The sequence below is a fragment of the Antechinus flavipes genome, chromosome 1 (genome assembly GCF_016432865.1).
Source record: "Antechinus flavipes isolate AdamAnt ecotype Samford, QLD, Australia chromosome 1, AdamAnt_v2, whole genome shotgun sequence".
Classification (NCBI taxonomy): Eukaryota; Metazoa; Chordata; class Mammalia; order Dasyuromorphia; family Dasyuridae; genus Antechinus; species Antechinus flavipes.
The window spans coordinates 341,318,189-341,341,692 of NC_067398.1; the positions used below are offsets into that span (position 1 = coordinate 341,318,189).

The 23,504-nt window shown below is 35.3% G+C and overlaps 1 protein-coding gene across 5 annotated transcripts in view; it reads right to left on the reverse strand.

Annotated features, from left to right (window-relative positions):
* Nucleotides 1–22,847, reverse strand: part of UNKL (unk like zinc finger) — a 143,186-nt gene extending 120,339 nt beyond the window's left edge. For all 5 annotated transcript variants that reach the window (XM_051969409.1, XM_051969412.1, XM_051969411.1 and 2 more), the window contains exons 1-2: nt 22,674–22,847; nt 21,312–21,521 (exon numbers count right to left, since the gene is read on the reverse strand). In XM_051969409.1, coding sequence (XP_051825369.1) covers nt 21,312–21,521; nt 22,674–22,756 — 293 coding nt within the window. In that variant the 5' untranslated portion in view covers nt 22,757–22,847. The remainder of the gene's footprint in view (nt 1–21,311; nt 21,522–22,673) is intronic.
* Nucleotides 22,848–23,504: the final 657 nt, after the last annotated feature.

Sequence of the window (23,504 nt, forward strand, 5' to 3'; positions counted from 1 at the left end):
ATTCTCATAATAATTGAGGATAGGATCTGTCTTTTGCTTTTTTTTAATTAAAGCTTTTTATTTACAAAACATATGCATGGGTAATTTTTCAACACTGACCCTTGCAAAACCTTCTGTTCCAAATTTTCCCCTCCTTCCCCCCCTCCCCAACCCCTCTCTCCTAGATGGCAGGTAATCCAATACATTAAATATGTTAAAATATATGTTAAATCCAATATATGTATACATATTTATACAGTTATCTTGCTGCACAAGAAAAATCAGATCAAGAAGGAAGGAAAAAAACTGTGAAAGAAAATAAAATACAAGCAAATAACAATAGAGGGAGTGAGAATGCTATGTTGTGATTCACAACGGGTTTCTCTCTGGGTGTAGATGACTTTCTTCATTACTGAACAATTGGAACTGGTTTGAATCATCTCATTGTTGAAGAGAGTCAGAGTCTTCTTGTTGCCATGTATAATAATCTCCTGGTTCTGCTCATTTCACTTATAGATCTCTCCAGATTTCTCTGAAATCATCCTGCTGGTTGTTTCTTACAGAACAGTAATATTCTATAACATTCAGATACCATTAATTTATTCAGCCATTCTCCAACTGATGGGTAGCCACTCAATTTCCAGTTTCTAGCCTCTACAAAGAAGATTGCCACAAACATTTTTGTATATACAGGTCCCTTTCCCTTCTTTAAAATCTCTTTGGGATATAAGCCCAGTAGAAACACTTCTGGATCAAAGGGAATGCACAGTTTGATAGCATAATTCCAGATTGCTCTCCAGAATGGTTGGATCAGTTCACAATTCCACCAACAATATATCAGTGTCCCAGTTTTCCCACATCCCCTCCAATATTCAGCATTATCTTTTCCTGTCATCTTACTCAATCTGACAGGCATGTAGTGGTATCTCAAAGTTGTCTTAATTTGCATTTCTCTGATCAATAGTGATTTGGAGCACCTTTTCATATGACTACAAATAGTTTCAATTTCTTCATCTGAAAATTGTCTTTCATATCCTTTGACCATCTATCAATTGGTGAATGGCTTGAACTATTATAAACTTGAGTCAATTATATATTTTAGAAATGAGGCCTTTATCAGAACCTTTGAATGTAAAAATGTTTTCCCAATTAATGCTTCTCTTCTAATCTTGTCTGTATTAGTTTTGTTTGTACAAAACCTTTTTAACTTAATATAATCAAAATTATCTATTTTGTGATCAATAATGAACTCTTCTTTCTTTGGTCATAAATTCCTTCCTCCTCCACAGATCTGAGAGGTAAAGTATCCTATGTCTTTTGCTTTCATATTCCAAGGGCTTAGTACAATGGCTGGAATAGGTAGTAAGTACTTAATAAATGTTTGTTTATTAACTGACCCACATCACTGAGGTCAGTGAGCAATTAAAACATCTAAGTAGATTTCAAACTAATCTTTCAAGAATAAACAACAATAAACTGATTCAAGATGTTAACTTTTACTATTTAGAATGGATTCTGGGTGGACATTTTATCTTGTATATCAACAAACTTCTACAAACATTTTCTTTCTAATTTATACAAAATATTCAAATCAGCTAGCTATTTGCAAATAATATCAAACAACAAGCATTTATTATAACATCTACTATGAGCCAGGCACTAAGATATACAGGAAAAAAAAAAAACCCTGAATAATAATAGTCTCTTTGTAAATATATATTATTGATTTGTTCTGAGATACTTTAAGTATACCACTCTCATTGAGGAACAAACGAATAAAAATAAATTATTTTAAATGTTTGCCTACAAACTAGAAAGAGAACTAGCATCAGAGGATAGGACTATGTCATTAAACACGGAAATGTTTCAAAGCAGTAGTTCATAAATAATGCATTGTGTAAAGACAATCCCATTTTTAGAATGCCCCCACTAATTAAAAAAAAAAAAAAAAAAAAACAATCTCCTCAAGAATGTTTCTAAAGCAAAGCAAATCAGCAAAACACAAAAAATTCAATCGATGGATACAAAAATTTGCCAAGCAGAGAATTAGTACTGAAGATGGTAAAGGAGAAGACAAAGTCAAAATGAGAGATTTTATTTTCTCTACCAGTAATCAATATTTCAACTGAATTAGCATCAAGAGTATCTAAGGCAATAAGTATAATAAATCTAATAAAACTATTATAAAATAACTTCCCCACTCTACAAACTATTTCTACTATAAAGTCATGTTTCAAACCTGGCATGCTAAAGAGTATACTTTTAAAAACCCCCATGACATGACAAAAAAAGAACCAAAGACTTAGATTCTAATATCAGGTCTTTAACTTATAATTTAAGTGGACTAGGGAAATTTACTTATTAAAATGACCTACCTACTTCACAAGAAAATGCTAGAAGACAATGAGATAGCATGTAAAAGCATAACATAAATTACAGCAAAGCCTATAAATGTAAAGTATTATTATTGAACAGAAAACCTGTAACAAATTTTGTTATCCTTATCTCTATGGCACATAATCTCAATATGTTCCACAGAGCCAAGAAAAGTACATTAACTAATGTAAAACCAGAATTATAATGAGGGAAGGTTTGTCAAGTATTCTAAGTTAATGAGAATTAAAGCCATCATGATGGAGGGATTCTTTCCCTGTTTATAAATAAAGCTTCATTTAAAATAAGTTTTTTTAAATCATATCTATATGAACATACCATATATTGATATAACTTTCTCAATTGAGGGAGAGAGGAGGAAGATGGATTATAAATCTAAGCCCTAGAAATCAAAACTGAAAAAAAAAATTGATACTAAGAAAAGGGAAAAGGCAACAAGAAAAATTTTCTAAATTTTCTAAAAAGCTAATCGAAACTGAAAAGGCATCAGTACTCTACCAGTATGAAAGTCTCTTTAAAATAACAACTAAACATTCTAATCACAAAAGAGGCAACTGTCATTAACTCCTGAAGCAGCTAGCTTTCTAACAGTAGGAGTCCAAAGCAATCACAAATGCATGTGATCAATTAGAACCAATCATTGTCCTGGCTGAGAAAAGGGGTGTGTGCCTTTTCAGAACAAAGGACATTTTAAGTGGGTGAGAAACAGCCAATAAAGTGTCTAGAGATTTTTCTACAGTAAGATTTACTTTATTAAAAAGGAAATAGAAATTCTTAATAAGAAACTTCCTACTTAAGAACTGGTATCAAAGAGCATATTGTGAAAATCCAGCATGGCTAAAAGAGGTGTGAGCATTCTGGTTGCTGCAGAACAGTGCTGAACAGCAGAAGTTATTCTATTTCCTCATTCCTTAGTTCCAGCACAAAAATACTGTGTATACAAAGCAGTTCAGATACAGGATTATTCTACTTCTACAACTCGCTAAGGGATTCAAAACTCATAGCTATTTTAAATAAGTAAAAGACTAATCACTAAGTCAAATAAAATTAAGGTACTCTGCCCTAATTTTTTTTTGGGGGGAAAGACAATTATCAGATGAAGAAGTTTAACTAGGTGGCTGTATCTAGCTTTCCCTACAAAAATATATTAGATTTACTTTAGTGATGTAGGCTAACAACTTTTGCATCTTCCTCAATACTTCATTCAAATTTATTCATCATACACAATCAGTTGCTAACGCTTGTTTCTAAACCTTCACAATTCTCTCTTTTATATCCATTTTTCCCACTTATATAGCCACAAGCCTGATGCAAGTTCTCCTCATCTCAGATTTAGTATTTCATCATCATCCTGCCAGTTTCAGGGGTAGAGTCAAATATAAAACCTGTCTGGCTTGTAAAATCCTTCAAAACTTTTCTATCTTTCTAGTCATTATGCAGTCTTCTGTACTCCCCTCCACTTATATGATCCAGCAATACTGCTCTTCTTGCTTTTTCTCACACCAGCTTTTGACTATCTTCTCAATGAATGTCTCCATCTAAGTCTTTTCACTGACTGTCCACGTCGGGATTGCTTGATCTCCCTCCTCTTCACTACTGTCTCTTGGTTTTTCAAGCCATTTTCAAGGCTCAATTCATACAAAGTAAAAGAGACCTTTTTGTGTTCCCTTTTCTCAAGACTCAGAAGCCCCCACCTTCATCTTCTCTCCTGATTGCCTCCAGGAATGTACTAGTCAGTTCTAACCTGTTAATTCTTAAACTGAAAAATGGCAAATACTACAAATTAGGACTTGATTTATAGTTTTATTGACTAAATAAAAAATAAAATGATGGCTAAATTGTTATTATAGTTTATACTTACAAATATGTCATGTTTCTTTCCAGAGTCAATGCTGTTACCTCTCATTTACACTATATATATGCTATATGTATATAGTTGCTTGCAAGTGATTGCCTCTCCTAGAAGGGAGAGCTCCTTGACAGCAGATATTTTTTGCCTTTCTTTGTACTTCTTTTTTGGGGGTTAAATGACTTGCCTAAGAGTCACACAGCTAAGAAGTGTTAAGTGTCTGAGGCTGGATTTGAACTCAGGTCCTGCTGACTTCAGGGCTGGTGCTCTATCCATTGCACCACCTAGCTGTCGCCTCTTTTTGTACTACTTAATGCTAACAGTCTAGCACTGAATTAAGCATTTGCTAAATCCCAATTTCACACCAACAATCTTAATAATCTAATCCTAAATGTTGTTATTCTACTATGTAAAACAGACTATTAATTAGCAGTTAACATTCATAAAATGATAAGTCATTGATCCTATAAGGCTTTCTTAATTTAACATTTATGTTCAAGCCAGTCATTTTAAATTGTGTCCTATTATTTAACTGAGTCTAATTACTTAGATGCTGGTAATTCATATTTGGAAACTCAATTAATTGATGAAAATAACCATCCCAATACCCATTTCAGAGACAATAACAGAATTAGACACCAACTTTATGAAAAGCAAACAAATGAACTTGAGTGGTACTTCAATTTTGGAAGAGACAGGGAGGGATAAAAAAAAAAGACTTATTTTCTTTAAAAAAAAAAAAAAAAAAAAAAAAAGGTAATTCTTCTTTCTTTAAAATCCTGTTAGTCACTTTCAAAGAAAAAGAGGTTTACATAGTGTTCTATGTAAGTATTTTTAAAATTACATCTCACTAGAAACTAAGTTGGAATTGCCTTAATATTTAGAATTATATCAATATCTCTAAATTCTTTTTTTCATATGTTCCTTCAAAACTCTACATTGAAATTTGGTCTGCCATTTAAAGTTAAAAAGAAAGAATAAAATTAATGGGCAGAACTTTGCCAGGGGGCTTAAAAGAAATTCTTTTTTAAATCCACAATCTCCTGGTTAGACATATCTGATAATATGATTCTAGAGTTGCAAAAAGAACTTGTACTTCCAATTTTCCCAATCTTAGAAAAAAGATCATAGGATTCTGACAGAGATCATATTTAAAGATTACAGACTTGGTCAATATCTGTTCTCAAGGAGTTTCCAATGTAATGACAGATGAAATAGACACGAGTTCAAATAAATACTTTAACTGGAAGTATGGTCACTGATAACTAGAGAAATTGATAATTAGGCAGAAGGCTAAAAGATCAAAGCAAAACTGTTTTAAAGGAGAACTGTGAAATGTACTAAGAACAAAAAAAAAAAAAAGTTAAAAAGCTCCCTCATAAATACCACCCCCACACACACACATCACTACCACCACCACTATCATTAACAACTTGAGAGCAATTCAACACATTAGGGGACTGAAACTTATTAGCTGTTCAATTATGAGCAAGTTGCTTCCTAATAATACCAAGACAATTCTTTAGATCAGGATCTGTAAGCTTTTTTGGGGGGGAGTCAAGAACTTCTCCGCCAGTCTAAGGAAAGCCAAAAACTCCTTTTTATTCACAGAATTTAAAAAGAATCCAACTACTCTGAAATACAATCATAAAAAATATATATAAAGTTTTTGGGCCCCAAGTTAAATATTCCTGCTTTGGACTATAAACTATAAGCTACAAGTGGGTAACTGTTCTGCATTAGCAGAAGAAATTTTCTCATCAGGAGTTCCCTATATGATGTAAAGTCACAGGTTTAGGACTCCCCCTCTCCAAGGAAATGATAATTTAAGTTCTTTTCTGATGCATCCTCTTGGCAAGGAGCTAACCTTGAGTATATGCTACCAGAAAGCAATGTCTGGCAGATCCAACCATACTAGAAAGGCATCAAACACCGATAGGCTATATAATATACCCATGTGTCTGAAGACCAGCTTATGTTTATCACCAGGATGACTAAGTGATAATAAGTTATTTGATCAGTAATTCCAAAAGACCATTTACAAGCTATAAAGGGGTTTCTACCTATATTGCTAAGGGAAATGCTCAGTAGCAAAGGTACAAATCCTTGAAATATTTAATTATGTTAATATTTCTTAAAATGAATAAAATACTCAATATAAAATATTATTTATAACATCATAGTATCTCTATAGTGCCTTAATGATTACAAAATACTTTATAGAATCTTATTTAATCCTTACCTGTGAGAGAAGTACTACAATAATTTTCAAAATGCAAAAATTCAGGCTCATAAATGTTAACTCACAAAAGTAGTATGATAGAGCCAACATGTAAATGCAAGTTCCCCAATTCCAAGTTTTGTGCTCTTTCTACTATACCACACTGTCTTATGTAGAGAAAATTGCATCCAGTTATATTCATCTCTTATAAGACCAAACCTATCAAGTACATTTAGAGATGTAATAAAAGAGAGGGAGATGATAAAGAAGGAAAGGAAAGGAAAAACAGTATCTTGGGGATAAGATTCTTAAAATATATACAAAGTTTTCCATTGGAAGGTAGCAAAAGTGAAGATAAGCCAAAAATTACATATACATTTGCTTAGAGAAGGTTATCTTGAAACATAGTTTTGGGGCAGCTAGGTAGAGTTCAATAATAAATAAGAGCACAAGCCCTGGAGTCAGGAGGACCTGAATTCTCAACTTCAGCCTCAGATACTTAAAGGAAGAAAGGAAGGGAAGGAAAGAAGAAGGAAGAAGGGAAGAAGGGAAGGAGGAAAAAAGAGAGGGAAGAAGGGAAGAATTCTTAAAGGGAAAAGGGGAAGGTAAGAGGATGGGGAAAGGAAAGAGAAACATTTATGGGTTAAGTAATAGTGAAATATGACACCATGTAAGACAAATGAATAAACTTTTATATTCTACTGTGCAAGACACCCTGCTAAGTATTAGAAATATATAAAAAGATAAAAAAAAAAATTCTCATAGTCCCTACCTCAAATGGATTATTCTTGTGGAGTGGGAAAGTGGAATGAAAGCACATGTAAATATATAAGCATATATAAGTATAATACAAATTTGATGAAGCAAAAGAAAAATACAAATAAAGTAGCTGAGATAGAAAACAACACTGAGGCAGGGGAGAATTCAGAGAAGAGAGAACACGGCACTTATTTATCTCTTACAGGAACTGACACTTCTAAGAATGAGAAAAAAGGAGAAAGAAACGATAAAAACAAGGCAAAATATAGAAATTGTCTAGAAGAATTCAAATGTGTACTTTAGAAGGCTTAATTTCACAGAGAGCACAGACACCAAAAAAAAAGTTAAAAAGTGTAAAGATCATGAAACAATAAAAGTTTAGAATAAAATTATTGAAAAGAAAAAGTAAAAAAAAAAATCTTTTTTAAAGGAAGAGAAAATGGGGGATAACTTCTAACAAACAAAAGAAATTGAAAGGGAAGAAAAGAGGGGAAGAATTAGAAAATTGAAGGAAAGAATGAGAAAGGTATCAATAATTAAGTAAAACTCCAAACTAAAGAAAGGGTTGACAAACAGAAGGGAGAGAGGGGCTGAGGTTGAGGGGAAGAAAAACAGCTTGAAATTAAGCAAAAACAACTATAGTAACAAAGTACTATATTAAAAGAATAATATATTTTTTTAAAAAACCCTCATTCAGAAAAAAAAGTAGTATGAGACAAATTTTTAAAATGTTAATCTAATTCTCATAACAAATATGAATGGATTAAACAATTCAATAAAATGAATAACAGATTGCATAAGAATACAAAATCTGTTGCTTACCAAAAAAACCTATCTAAAAACAAAATATATACAGAAGAGTTAGGCTAGGACAGAAAGCAAAGAGGTGGATGAATACAATCTTTGGAAAACTGCAAAATAATCCCAAGCTTCTGATGGAAACAAAGTCATCTTTCTCTACATCAATATTCTTCTGATCATATGGCTACAAATAGACTTGTAGTCTTTGAAGAAATGAAGTTGGAGGAGGACTAAAAAGCAATCAAGAGAGGCATGAGAAACACAGGAAGCCTGCTAAATCAACGAATACAAAGCATTAGAGATAAGGAATTGTGCAAGAGAAGCATTATAAAGAATGTTATCAAGAAAACATGAATGGAGATGTTGAATCAATAATTGAATAAAAGGAATAAGTGAATTGATTAGAGAAATACAAATTAAGACAACTCTGAGGTACTATTTCACACCTCTCAAGAGTGAGTAAGATGACAAGAAAAGATAATGGCAAATTTGGAGATGTGGAAAAACTGGGACATTAATACATTATTGGTGGAGTTGTGAACTAATCCAACCGTTCTGAAGAGCAATTTGGAACTAGACCCAAAGCACTAATAAAACTGTGCATACCATTTGACCCTGCAGTGTTTCTACTGGGCTTATATCCCAAAGAGATCTTAAAGGAGGGAAAGGGACCGACATGTAGCAGTCCTTTTTGTAGTGGCAAGAAACTGGAAACTGAGTGGATGTCCATCAGTTGGAGAATGACTGAATAAGTTATGGTACATGAATGTTATGGGATATTATTGTTCTAAAAACCATTAACAAGATGACTTCAGAGAGGCCTGAAGAGATTTACAAGCTAAATGAAATAAGCAGAACCAGAAGAATCTTGTAGATATCAACAAGATTATATGATGATCAATTCTGATGACTATGGCTCTTTCCAACAATTAGCTGATTCAGGCCAGTTTCAATGATCTTGCGATGAACAGAGCAGAGCCATCTATACCCAGAGAGAGGACTGTGAAAATTGAGTGTGGATCACAACATTTTCACTCTTTGTTGTTGTTGTTTGCTTGCATTTTATTTTCTTTCTCTTTTTTTTCTTTTTGATTTAATTTTTCTTGTGTAAGATAATTGTATAAATATGTATATATATATTGAATTTAACATATTTTTACCTTGCCATCTAGGGGAGGGGGTGGGGGCAAAGGGAGAAATTGGAATACAAGGTTTAGTGTTGAAAAATTATTCATGCATGTTTTGACAATAAAAAGCTTTAATAAAAAAATGAAAGAAAATGAAAAGTTAAAAAAAAAAAGGGGGATCAAAGTGATAGACCACCTAACTGTTTCACAGATATTCCACAATGTCAACAACAACAAAAAGAAAGTCTCTAGTACATTGTATGATCTGTCTCTGGCAAATTAAAGGAGGACAAGGATTAGAGTTGTGCAAGATAGAAAGAAATGAATGGCTTCTGATCTGCATTGTTAGAAGGAATACCTGCACAGATGAAGTCACAAATCCATTGGAATATTGAAAAGCTAAATTGAAGTCAAATTAAGAAGGGGTTTAAATGTCAAGTTAGTTTTAGAATTACCGAAAATTTTTGAGAATGATATTATCAATATTTACTTTGACAATATCAATAATCTAAACAGATTATTCCCAAATACATTTATCAGTATGTTCAAGTTCATTACAAGATAAACTCTAATACATGTGTGTATGCATTTGTGCGTGTGCGTGTGTGTGCACGCACGCACATGTTGGGGGGCTAGGTGGCTCAGTGGATAGTCAGGACCTAGAATCAGGAAAACTCATCTTACTGAGTTCAAATCTAATCTCAAATACTTATTAGCTGTGTGACCCTGGTGAAGTTATTTAATCTTAGTTGCTTTAGTTTCCTCATCTATAAAATGAACCAGAGAAGGAAATGGCAAACCCAGTTATCTTTGCCAAGAAAACTCCAAATGGGGTCAGATATGACTGTGAACAACAACATAACATATCTTATATAATGAGATATGGGTTTCTATACTTCCCTTTTACTCAATGAGTAAAGGTAATTATAACCATTAACTAAAGAGTAATGCAGATATGTGTATACACATGCATATAAAATATAAAATCAAATGTTCTGACTGAATAGATTTGCTTAAACAAATAGACCAACTCCTAGATATACCCTGGCAAATTCACAGACAGAAAAGGATTAGCAAATAGTTTAAGAGGGCTTTACTTGATCCTTCTTCATTTTTAATCACTTTTTCTTCAATATGTCTACCACTTCAGGTTTGATCAATATTTTCTGATCACTTCACTTTCCCTTTAGGTTGCCACTGTAATATAGTACACAAATGGAAGAGATGAGCACATGGACTAATGTAAGGAAACATTTATGTGAATAGGCCAGTGTTTTCTTCATTATATACTTAAAGTTTGCTTTTGGAATTAACCTGTATCTATACCCTATTATATAACACAACCAAGCTTCACAAAAATCACAACCAGGTTTCATGAATACATAGTATTGTAGAAAGAATACTTGGTGAAGCGGAGTCAAAAGACATGGATTTTAGTATCTCTGCTCTACAGTAGGAGCTGTATAACATTAAACAAGTAAGAAAATGTAAAGAGCTTTGAAAATTGTAAAGCAATTATAAATACAAAATTTTTTAAATGATTAATTTGGAGCTGAGTTTCTATAAAATAAATTGGTTGGACTAAGTTGATTCCAACTTAAAAAAATGGATGATTCTATTATCATTCAACTTTCAAAACTTATATTCTGTACTTTCATAATGACTCCAGATATCATTTAGTGATATAAATATATAGTAGAATAGTCTAAAATTATATTCTGAGATGTCCAACAATGTACATTAATATATAACATCTATTAAAAGTATTAGTCTATCACTAAAAATCTATTCTTAACTGTTAATATTTAAAAATCACCTTGAAAAATAGATAACTAAATAAGGGTTAGATTTTTACAATTTATTAATTTGGTCCAAGAAGATTCTTAAAATTCAGAATTATAATTTTACCTTTTGCCAGTAACTAGAGGGTAGACTTGAAAAAAATGTACAATTCTCCAATGCTTTTAGGATGGATGTAAGGGGAGGGAGGAAAGAAATTTCCTCTTTCAGTAGAATAAGCACTAATTACTAAGTACTTTGAAATCCCTTGTGAAAGATGGTAAAGAAATTTAAAACACCATAATAAACTATCAAAACAAGTAACTTCATCCTCTAATTAAAAATTACAAACACTTAAATTCTTTAGTAAAAACCAGAATGTCAACTACGGTTCTTAATAAGTATAGATTTATACACACTGAATCAACAATGGAAGAAAAGAAAATGAGAACAAACCTACTAATTACTGAGTTTCTTAAATTATGTAGTATTTAAAATATAGTTTTGTCATTAAGACAGTTTTATGAATCAAATTCATAAACCAATGATAGTTTTTCAAAGGACAAAATTTCTTTGACAACATCACAGAAAAGAATGTCTAACATTACATAAAGCTATTTGCTTTACAATCAGTACTAATTTACCTCTGAATGTCAACTAATAGCTTTTATCTTTGTAAAATACAAAAATGATTGTAAACTCATTTCATTAGATCTAATCAGTCTGTTTTAATGGCAAGAATGATGGTCGGAATTCCATGCCAATTAATCCATTGATGCTTCCAACGCCTATAAAATAAACCTGTAAATAAATCTCCATCTGTAAAATGGCAACAATAATATTTCACTACCACTACCAAATGTGCTGTGGGGAAAATAGTTTGTAAACCTTAAAAAGCATTACAGATAATGAGAACTACAACATTTCTTTCAAATAAACATTTTTAGCCTCATCTGATAACAACTGATTAAATGACTTGAAGAGGACAGAAAGGAAATGATAAAGCAAAGACTAAAATTTAGGTTTCAATTAAACATACACTTATCCTGTATTCAAAGACTTTTAGACAAAACAACAGAATAACAACCAATGGAATAATATATTTTTAAAACTAGCTTTCAAAGTGTTTTGCCACAGTTCTCTTGTATTGTCCGGACTCAGTTTCCCTAATTGTTCTGCCTCAGTTTATAATTGTTCTGCTCAATCCTACAAAACCATCTCTCCCTCTCAATCAGAATATTTGATAAGGATAAAAGACCTTATATTTTAGGATATCAGAAAGCCTCTCCCCATTCCAAGCTATCAGAATATCAGATACCATCTTATTAAGATGCCTTTCCCCATTTCCGGGTGCTTCCCTCTATTATGTCATCCCCCTCTCACCACCAGCTCTCAACACCCTCACTTCAAGCCACACATATATATGTCATTGAGAACTCAGATTGTTGGCTGGATTCTTGGAGACGATAGTCTCATTCAGCCCTGGGACCAAACCATGGATCCATGTGGCCCCAGTAAATCTCTCCCTTTTAAATAAATTATTAAATACTCTCTAATCTCTATCTTGCCTCAGTTTTTCTGGCATTACAAAAGCAATGCTATTTTTTTGTTTCCAAAAGGCAACTTACAAGTTTACCAAAATATTATTCTGTCCACCAAAACTCAAGTACAGTATTCTTGCTACCAATACCTTACCTAAAAACAATCCAATGTTACAGAAAACACTGAAAATATTTCAAATATGCATCACTTTAGAATTTGCTGAAAGTATCAGATTATCATCAAGCAACCTTTTACCCCTTAATTAGAACATCTCTGATAAATTCCTTTCTTCTTTCCTATCTTCCTTTCGCAATTGGGATTAAGTGACTTGCACAGGGTCGCACAGCTAGGAAGTGGTAAGTGAATGAGACCGTGAACTCAGGTCCTCCTTGACTTCAGGGCTGGTGCTCTATCCAGTGCGCCACCTAGCTGTCCCTAAATTTCTTATCAACCAAAAGTAAACACATAAACTCACTTTCACAGAGATTCTGATCTAATAAGATCTCATCCAATTTATACTCCATCATTAAAAATTATTGATAAAGCAATCTGAAACTGCTGTACACAGAATTATTTTTCTCCCACAGTCTTAATCTTTAAAATCAAACTACCTCAATTCTTTGAATAGGAACGGAAAATTCTATTTCTTCCAATATCCTCAAAGACTTAGTTTGAAAAGTCAATCTTGTAATATGAATTTCCATGCATTACATCTACTTAACAAGGCTAATTTCTAATTTTTTGTGTCTACCACTGATAGGCATTTAGAAATATACCCATTTATTTTAGCACTAGAAAATTTGTCAAAATAAATTTAAAAACCCAATTATTTAAGATTATCAAAATGCTACACAACCTGTTTGTCAATTATGATTGCTTCAGTTCAAACAGCATAAAAATACAAAAAAGGATAAAAAATAACTGAACTTGCATTAAAATAAAGAGAATTCAGACTACATCTTGGATGAAGATATTCTTAAGCATAACTATTTCTGAGTTGTAGTTGAGAAGATATTTTTGAGTTAAGAAACTTTTTCACGTTATTACAATTGGTGGTTCAAAAGCCAATAGAGCACCACATACACCATGAAGAACTGTTCTACTTATGATTATTATTATTATTTTTTGAGATTACTAGGGTTAAATAACTCACACAGTTAATAAGTGTCAAGTATCTTGAGACCATATTTGAACTCAGGTTTTCCTGACTTCAGGACCAGTGCACTATTTTCTGCACCACTTGGCTGCCTCTGTTCTACTTATTACTAACATTTCCCTTCCTCTTAAATATCTTCTTTCCTAACAAGTGTGGAAACCTGGTTTTCTTCAGCCAACTCCAGCATCCCTATTCACTCTCTCCAGTTCTAGTTGCACCTTCTTTCTGATGCCCTAACACAACAACACGGCTGAAGTTAGCAAATGTCATGCTCTTCAATGCCACTTCTATATTCTCCCTTCACTGCCATTACTCAACTACTACTTCTCTGAAATTGAAATAATCCTAAATTAAAGGCAGGAAATGAGTTTAGAGACTATCCAGTCCAATTCCTTTTATTTCACAGGGAAGAAATTTAAACTCAATGAGGTTCAGTGACTTAAGTAAGACATGCAAGTAGTGAGTGGCAGGATTTGAAAACAGTTCCTTTAACTCCAAAGCCAATACTCTTTCCATTGCATCACAATGCCTTTCCCTCTACCTATATTACCTACTGTTAGGATTATCAATGCTCATATCACTCCTCCTTCTTTCTCAAAGAGTTCAAATACTTGACTCTTCTCCTTTATACAAATCCATGACTTCAATAACAATTTCTCAGTTCATTTTACCAAACCCCATGACCTACATTTAAAAATTTTTTAAACTACCATAACTTAAAATTTCACTATCACTCATAAAAGTATCACTCTGATGAATTCTGAAATTCATTTCTCTAAAAATTATCTGATCTGCTACCTATTCACTCCTCCCCAAGCTATATTTCACTAGTCACCAATTTCTCTATATCTTTCCCTGTTCTCTCAGTCCAGTGCTTAATCTGGTCTCATTTCCACCCTTTAATGTTGAACCTATTTATGATTTACCAATTTAACACTGTTCTCACCTTCTACACTCTTATCCCTTCATTCATACCCCATCAAATCCTCAACTCCATACTACTTCTCCCCAGACTCTTTCACAGCAGTATATAGAATGGGTCCATTATAAATTCAATTTATCTAATATCAAGACAGCTTTCAATGTTGCATAGCTATCCTATTATTCTTCTAAGACCGGTTCTCTCTCACTCCCTTCAGCAGGTATTCTAGAGAATTCAAGCAGTTAAATCATCCTTTCATCTCTCAAATATCCTTACCAGCTACAAGATTTTTATCAATGAAATCCCTCACAAACTCCCTCATCTCCTTACTCTATACCTCAAAATCTTTCAAAATCTTCACCTAAATTGTCTTCCTTTACCTTAACTTGAGAAAGAAGTGACCTTTCTTGTCAAGAGCAAACTTCTTCACTTGTACCCCCCATATATTCCTTCCCTATATTATTATTTTTATTCATTAGTCTATCTCACACATCTCAACCTCTCTCTATTAGGTCCATCCCCAAAGTCTAAAATCACCCTAACATCTCAATGGTTCATTACCCATTTCCCACCTCTTAGCATAAGTGTTCCCCCGGCTTTGTCCTGGGACCTCTTTCCAGTTTCATCCTTGATGACTTCATCTGCTTCCTAGAATTCAAAAAGCTCTACAGGAATGACTAGAGCTTTCCTCTCTATGAAACAATGAAAATAAGGTACCGAACCTGTGATTTCATTGTATGGGGAACCTCCAGATGAGGAAACTCCCTCTATCAATTTACAACATCTTTTTTTTTTTTAAGAATAGTGTCTGAAAGTTACCTAGTGCATTGAGATTAAAAAATTTGTCCAGAAACACTAATGAATTGTTGGTGAAGTTGTGAAATGATCCAACCATTCTGGAAAGCAATTTGGAAGTACATCCAAGGGATTATCATTCTGTGCACACCTTTTGATCCAGCAATGTCTAGTGGGTCCATATCCCAAGGAGATCATAAAGGAGGGAAAAGAATGAACATGTGCAAAAATATTTGTAGCAATCCTTTTTTTTTTTTTTTTTTTAAAGTAACAAGGAACTGGAAATTGAGTGGATGCTCATCAGTTAAAGAATAGCTGAATAAATTGTGGTATCTGAATGTAATTTAATATTATCATTCTATAAGAAATGATGAGCAAGCTGATTTCAGAAAAGCCTGGAAAGATTTACATGAACTGATACTATGAAGTGAACAGAACCAAGAGAATATTGTACACAGCAAAAATAAGATTATGTGATCGCAATTCCAATAGATTTGGGATGGAAAATGCCATCCATATCCGGAGAGAATTATGGACCCTGAATGTGGATCAAATCATAGTATTTTCACCTTTATGGTTTTTTTCTTTCTTGTGTTTTTTTCTCTATGGGTGTGATTTTTCTTGCACAATATGACAACTATGAAAATATGTTAAAAGAATTATACAAATTTAACCTACATCAGATTGCTTGCTGTCTTGGGGAGGAGGGAGGTGAAGGAGAAAAGAGAAAAATCTGGAACACAAAATCTTACAAAAATGAATATTAACAACTATACATATACATATATAGATACACACACATACATACATATATGTGTGTGTGTGTGTACATATGCGCAATATAAAATACCATTGAAAATTAAAAAGAAAGAAAGAAAGAAAGAAAGAAAGAAAGAAAGAAAGAAAGAAAGAAAGAAAGAAAGAAAGAAAGAAAGAAAGAAAAAGAACTTGCCCAGGATCACACATTCCAAATGAACCAGTGGTAAGATTTAAACTCAGATCTCAGAACTTAGCTCCCTTCACTCCCCTCCACTTATTCCACAATTTAGGAACAATTCATCTTCCTTCTGTTCCTCACCAAAAAACACTTCCAACTCCCAGCTCCATGCCTTTTCAGGCTGTCCCCCAGGCCTGGAATACTCTTGCTTACCTCTGCTTCCTGCCACCTCTTCCAAAAAGCTGTATTTAAGGCATCAATTGTCAATGTTCTCTTCAAATTACCTTTTACTATTTGTATCCATATATTTACATATTTTATGTTCCCTGTAAAATGCAAATTCTTTATGATCAGGGATTATTTTCTCTCCCAAATCTATCTTCAGATACTGACTAGTTGTAATTCTGAGCAAGTCACTAGGGTTAAATGAGATAACTGTCAAGTGCTTGATATAGTGCCTGGCATATATATAAGTTACTATATAAATGTTCATTCTCTTGTTCCTGATTGGGAAACCCATGGAATAAAATCACAGTGACCTAATATTTCCAAGTCCAGGTCAGAAGACAGACAGAGAGATCTACTGATGCTGCTGACACAAAGGATGAGGTTTGGCCAGGGATGTCATGATGTGCAGAAATCAGGATCTAAGGCATGTACCAAAGCAACATATAGAAAGAGCCCTGATCTTATGCAAGATCCAAGAATAAGTGTCAAATGGGCAGCTCTATCATTCACAGTTTTGGGTCACAGTTCTAAAGAAGGGATCTGCACCCAAGATGAGTTTCCAAGGTTAAGGAGTTCTTATTAATCCTAGGCCATACACAAGTTCAGATGCAACAACAGCTGTGTCTCAGAATCTAGCAACAGATTAAGGTCTCAGTTTCACTCTCCAGATTCATCTGAAGTCCTCAGTATAACAGCCAGGCAAAGAATCCTAGACCAAAGAAGAACCTATAACTCTCTGTACTAGATGAGCTTTCCAGCTAACTGATGAATGCTTAGTCCAGTAGAAACCAATTAGAACTTCCAATCAGGGCCAAGAGACTGCAAGCATCACTTAGACCCATAACCAGGTCAGAAACTTACAGAGCTCAGATCAGGGAGAAAATGATCAGACTATGTCCCGCATTAATGCTCTAGATTTTTGGTAGTAATGAAACCTTGCAAATTTCCAGTCTGAGCTATCCCTAATAAAACCCAAGACACCAGTGATAGTGTCACCAAGAGAACCCAAGAGAAGAAAAAATTCAGCCCAGATATCACCCTCCCTTCTTTTCCTCCTCTTCCCCACCCCATGTATGAATAACTAAGCCCTAACATCAACAAAATTAAAAAAAAAAAATTAACCATATAGAGCTATTATGATGACAAAGATATACAAGAACCAAACCCAAATCAAGAAAACTGACTTCAAAGGTAAAGCCTCAAAGCAAATCATAGCTTGGGAACAAATTCATCTATAATTCCTGAAAAAAATGAAGCAATGCTGATTGGCAAAGAAGGATAAGGAAGAGAGGGAGAAAAATTTGGAATAAGTCTTACAAAAATGAATGCTGAAAACTATCTTTACATGTATTTGGAAAAAATAAACTATTGAGGGGAAAAAGAGATGAAGTAAGACTTCTTAAAAAAAAAAAAAAAAAAAGAACAAAAATTTTTTTTGGAAAACCAAAACTAGAATGTAATAGAAAAAAAAATTTGAGAAAAGAAATGAGAATTATGGAAAACAAATTTTTAAATATAATTAACAACTTGGAACTAGAGATATAAAACCTTAGGGTGGGTGGGAGGGGAGACCTAGCTGAGAATTAGAATTTACAAAATAGAAGTTAACATCTCCATAAGACATGTCTTCATGAGTCTCGATAATATGAGAAAAAAGCCTTTTAAAAAAAATATTAGAAGAAAATATAAAGTAACTCACTGCAAAAACTGAGGAAAAAACATCAAAATAGCAAGTACCATCAGCATCCAGAGAAACAACTATCCAGACTTGAATGGATCAAAATCAAAACAGTATTTTCACCTTTTTGCTGTTGTTTTTTCTCTTCCCCTTTTGATCTCATTTTTCTTGCACATCATGACAAATATGGAAATATATTTAGAATAATTATACGTGTTTAACCTATATCATATTGCTTGCTGTCTTGGGAAAAGGGAAAGGGAAGAAAGAGTGAGAAAAATTTTGAACACAAAATTTTTTTGCAAAAGTGAATATTGAAAACTATTTTTATATTATTATTATATATAATATTACATATATTTGGAAAAAATACTCTTTTTAAAAAGAAAGGGAAAAAATGTATCAAGAGAAAAAACTTGCAAGAATCACTGATCTACCTGAATCTTGCCATACTATTTCAAGAAATCTTAAAAAGAAAACTACTCATATAGTTTAGAACCAGAGGACGCAAAAGAAATTGAAAGCTTCTACTGATCACTTCCTGACAGAAAACACAAAATAAAAACTCCCAAAAAAATTACAGCTAAAATCCAGAGCTTCCAGGTCAAAATAAAAATATTGCCAGCAGCAAGAAAAAAGAATTCAAATACTTAAGAGGCATAGTCAGGATCCCATAAAAACTTCTTAACATAGCCACTACTTTATGAGTAGACAACATGAAATGTGATATTCCAGAAGAAAAGATAAAGGCTTACAACCAAGAATAACTAACATCCACAAAACTGAACATAACTCTAATAGGAAAAAATAGATCTTCAATGAAAGAGAGAACTTCTAAGTATTCCTAAAAGATCAGAGCTGCATAGAAACTCTGAAATGTAAACATCAGAATCAAGAGAAAAATCAACATGCACAAAATAAGCTGTATTATATAGTATAGGGAGATGATATTCATGTCCCCTCAAAACTCTATCGTCGTCAAAGGTCAGAGAGAACATCTAAATAGAATCAAGAATGGTTCTGTTATATTTTGATGATCTTAAAAACATGGAAACGGAAGAGGAATATGTTTGTAAAGGAGAAGGGACAGAAAAAATAAGGAAAATTACTTCACATAATTAGGATATTTAAATATAAATTTATATAAACATGGAGGAGGAGGAGATACTTGAACCTCAGTCTCATTTGAATTCATCAAAGAAGGATAGAACTTATGCATAAAGTTGAGTACAGGAAGAGATTTTGACTTGAGGAAAAGAGGAAGGAGAAGGGAAAGGGGAAAATAAGAGAATGATAAAGGGAGAACTTAGTGTAAGTAAAACTCTTACTTAGAATTACTTAGAAGGATGGATTTCAAAGAGGCACTTAAAAGAAAGGGAAAAAGATAAGCACCTGTTATGGATTCTGGGTAAAGGGAAAGAACAGGGGCAGAGAAATAAACATTTTACACCAGAACTAGAACACATTCTTTTTCTTCATAAAGATGTTGCAGGGGCCAGCTAGGTGATACAGTGGATAGAGCACCAGCCTTTAAGTGAGAAAGTTCAAATTTGGCCTCAGACTACTTCCCAGTTGTGTGACCCTGGGGCAAGTCACTTAACCCCAACTGCCTCAGGGGGGAAACATATTGCAGACACCAAAGAGAAGAAAAATAGAATGAAATGAAATACAAAATTTAAAACCCTAACTGTACATAAATTAACTCATCTATAAAAGAAAACAGATTAGAAAGCTGAATCCAGTAACATGTTTACAAGAAACACACTTAAAACAAAAAATGAATACACAGTTAAAATAAGGGCCAAAGTAAAATACATCATACTTCAGTTACCATTAAAAAAAAAAGTAGGGATAGTAATAACCATGATTTCAGACAAAGCAACAGTTTTTAAAAAGACCTACTTTTTCTAAAAAAGGAAAACTACATGTTGTTGAAAAGGTCCATTGTCAATAAATTAATATCAGCACTAAAGATATGTACCAAATTGAATAAAATACTTATGGGAAAAATTAAATGAGTTATAGAAACATACACAAAAACTGTAATAGTGGAATACTTTAAACCTCTTAAATCGAGATAAATTTAATCAAAAAAACAAACAAACAAACAAACAAAAAAAAAAAAACTAAAGAACCAGAAGAGAATGTTAGGAAGGTTAGATATGACAGACCTCCAGATAGTTTTGAACGAAAATAGAAAGGATTTCTCAGTTGTGCATGCCATTTTAAAAAAATTTAATAACATATCAAGGCATAAAAATCTCAAAAACAAATAGAAAAACAAATATCCAATGCATCTTTTACAGACTAGCATGATACTATCATATTCAATAAAGGGCCACAGAAGAAATAATTAAAAATTTTCAGAAATGATAATATATGGAATTTATCCTTACCACACTAACAACCATAGCTCAAGACTTTTTTTTTTTAAGTAATCAGTCTCTGAAAAAGGCCTTTTCTGCACAAAGCAAGGGAATATAATTCTCCTTCTAAGATTACACATTTTGCAAAATACACAAAGGGTACTTATTTAATGTCAAAACAATACAGAAAAACTGTGCCTTGGTTCAATATAAAGTTACATTTTTTTCCATAAAATCATCTATTTCCAATTCAATCTTTGGTCAGTGACACTAATGGTCACTTTCATTCCAATTATTTTTTGCAGTAAACTTTTTTTGGGTAAGCAATTTTCAATATTGTTTTCTATTTTAAAATTCAGGTCAATTTGTACTTTACTTCTTACAAAAGAATCACTTTATAACATTTTAGAAAAGACAATTTAAATTTCATTACTACAAGTAGAGAGGAAACCCAATTCTTTTAAATTGTTAAAAGTTTTAAAGTCAGCCATCAACTTATGCTGGCCTATTATCAACTGTATAAGCAATCTGAATAATAATAAGAGTGACAAAGGAGGAAATTCTTGGCATTTAAACTTAAAATTTAGGCAGAATCTTCCATACATTAGATAAATAATTTCAGGTCATTAATTTTAGTTAAAATCTTTAAAGCTTGTTTCACCTTCCAATGTAATGCCAGATAATTGTCTTTGTCCAGGTAAAATGCAAACTATTATTAAAATCGCTTTGATAATCACCATAACTTACTAAAAGTACAAAAAGAAAGTTATACACTTACTCATCACCATCCGGACAAATTCCTGTAGTCTCATCATATTTTGTACAATATACATCAGGACTATAATTAAAAGTTCCATCACGCCTTCGGATGGGTCTACGGCGACGCTGATTTAGGAAATGCCAATGAAAACAGGTAAATGGTCTGTGTTGTGTACACTTGTGCTGCAAAAACAGGGGGCACTGTTCTGTCCTAAATTCCTTTAGATACCTAAAAAGATAAATGGTATTACAAGTCGTTTTAACTGGAGGGAAGTACTATACATTTGATGCAGTGCTTACTTGTTAACTTATAGTTCTCATTGTCAGTCTAAACTGTGTCTAATAATGTAACTTTATTAGGGCCACGCAACTTAATATTAATTGCTTAATGGGTTTTGAATAACCATCGCCAAACTTGGACAAGGAATCTCTAAGTAAAATAGATCTATGAGCCATCTATCTTCAATTACACAGCAACTGAGGAAGGGCGCAAGAGAATCCCCCAGACTTAGGTCTGCTTTAAATGCAACAAGAAAAACAAAAGCAAAAATCATCAAGTTCCTCCCATCCATCCCGATTCCTTCAGAATATGCAGAATTCAACTTTCACGCCAGTTCTAAAACAGTCCCGAAGGTAGATTTAAAAAAAATTTTTTTTTTAAAACCTAGGTTGCTTCAGCACTTTTCAAATGAAGGGAAGAGGGGGTGTGTGAGGGATGTGGGTGTAGGTGAAGGTTGGCATGTTAGGCCTGGCATCTGGGGTTCCAGCCAAGGCATGGGGACAGGGAAATAGCAGGGTGGCAGTCACGAAAGGGAGAGGGGTAGAAAGGAAGACCTCAGAGATCCGGGACGCGGGAAGGAGACGGGTTGGACGGCAGGGGCCCAGGTGGTCTAGGGAAAGCCCGGGAGGCCGCGTAGCGGTCACTGGACAGGAAGTTCAGAGTGTCCGGCGGGGAGTGGGGCGGGGCGGCCCGGCCCGACCCGACCAGACCCGGTCCGGCCCGGAGCCCGGGCGTCCAGCAGGCAGAGAGGCCTGGGGGAGGGGCGGGCTGGGAGGCGGCTCCGCGGGCGGGGGGAGGGGAGGGCGGAGAGAACGGAGGCGGCGGCGGCTGCTCGGAGGCCGCGGGAGCGCTCCAGCCGCCCCGCCCCGCGCCGCGCCGCCGCCTCCGGCTCAGAGCGGTACAGCCCGGAGCCCGCGAGGCCAAGACGAGAGGAGGACCGGGATCTGGGCAGAAAGGGGTGGGGGAAGCAGGCGCGCGGGCCGAAGCGCTCGGCGGCGGGGGCGGGGGCGCGCGAGGCCGCTTCCCGCCTGCCGTGGCGGAGGTGGCTGCGGCTACGACGGCGACAACCCCGGGCGGTAGGGGGCGGCACGGGACACTGACCTGTAATGAGTCGGTTTCTCCGTCTGGGGGGGGGATCCGCTCAGCGCCACCGCCGCCGCCGCCGCTTTCGAAACCGACGGCATTTTCAGTCAAAACAATGCAGCGCGCATGCGCCGGTCGGACCCGCCCCCGCCCCCTCCGGATCTATCCCCCACCTCCCCTATCCCCACAGCCTTCGCCAAGCCCACCGGGCCCCCTACCCCCTCCCGCCCGCCCACGCGCCCGCCGCCCGCGCGGAGACTGGACCCCGCCCCCGTCCTGGAAGGCTCGCCAGCCCCCTCCCGCGCTGGAGGCCACGCCCCCCCTGGAACAGCCACACCCAGCGGCCACACCCACTACCTTGAGGCCCCCCACGTCGCCCAGCCCAACTGCCCGCAGAGACCACGCCCCCTCCGAGAATGGCACCGCCCAAAGACCCGAACTCGGAGGCCACACCCCCTGGCAGCTCCAATCTGGCCCAGCGCCCGCGGGCCGGAGCCCCTCCAGGGAGTGCATCTCTGCTGATGCTGGGCTGCCCCTCTGCAGTGGTGCCTGGTCGCCGCGCGCCACATCCTCGGAACCCCCAGCTCGTGGTAGTCAAACCCCGCGCCGGAGAGAGAGATCGCTAGAAGCAGACAGAGCAGACCATCAGTAAGAGACCCAAATGCAGACACACACGTAACAACCCCATCCCCACCACACACAATCAGTGCCCTAGACCTCTCCCGAGCACTCACTGCCCTATTCTCCCTAATCGGTCCGTGAACATTTATTACTTAGTGAAGATGCCGACAAAGTAAAAGCATGGAGATGAAGCACCAACTAAATATAATACAATATACAGAACATTCT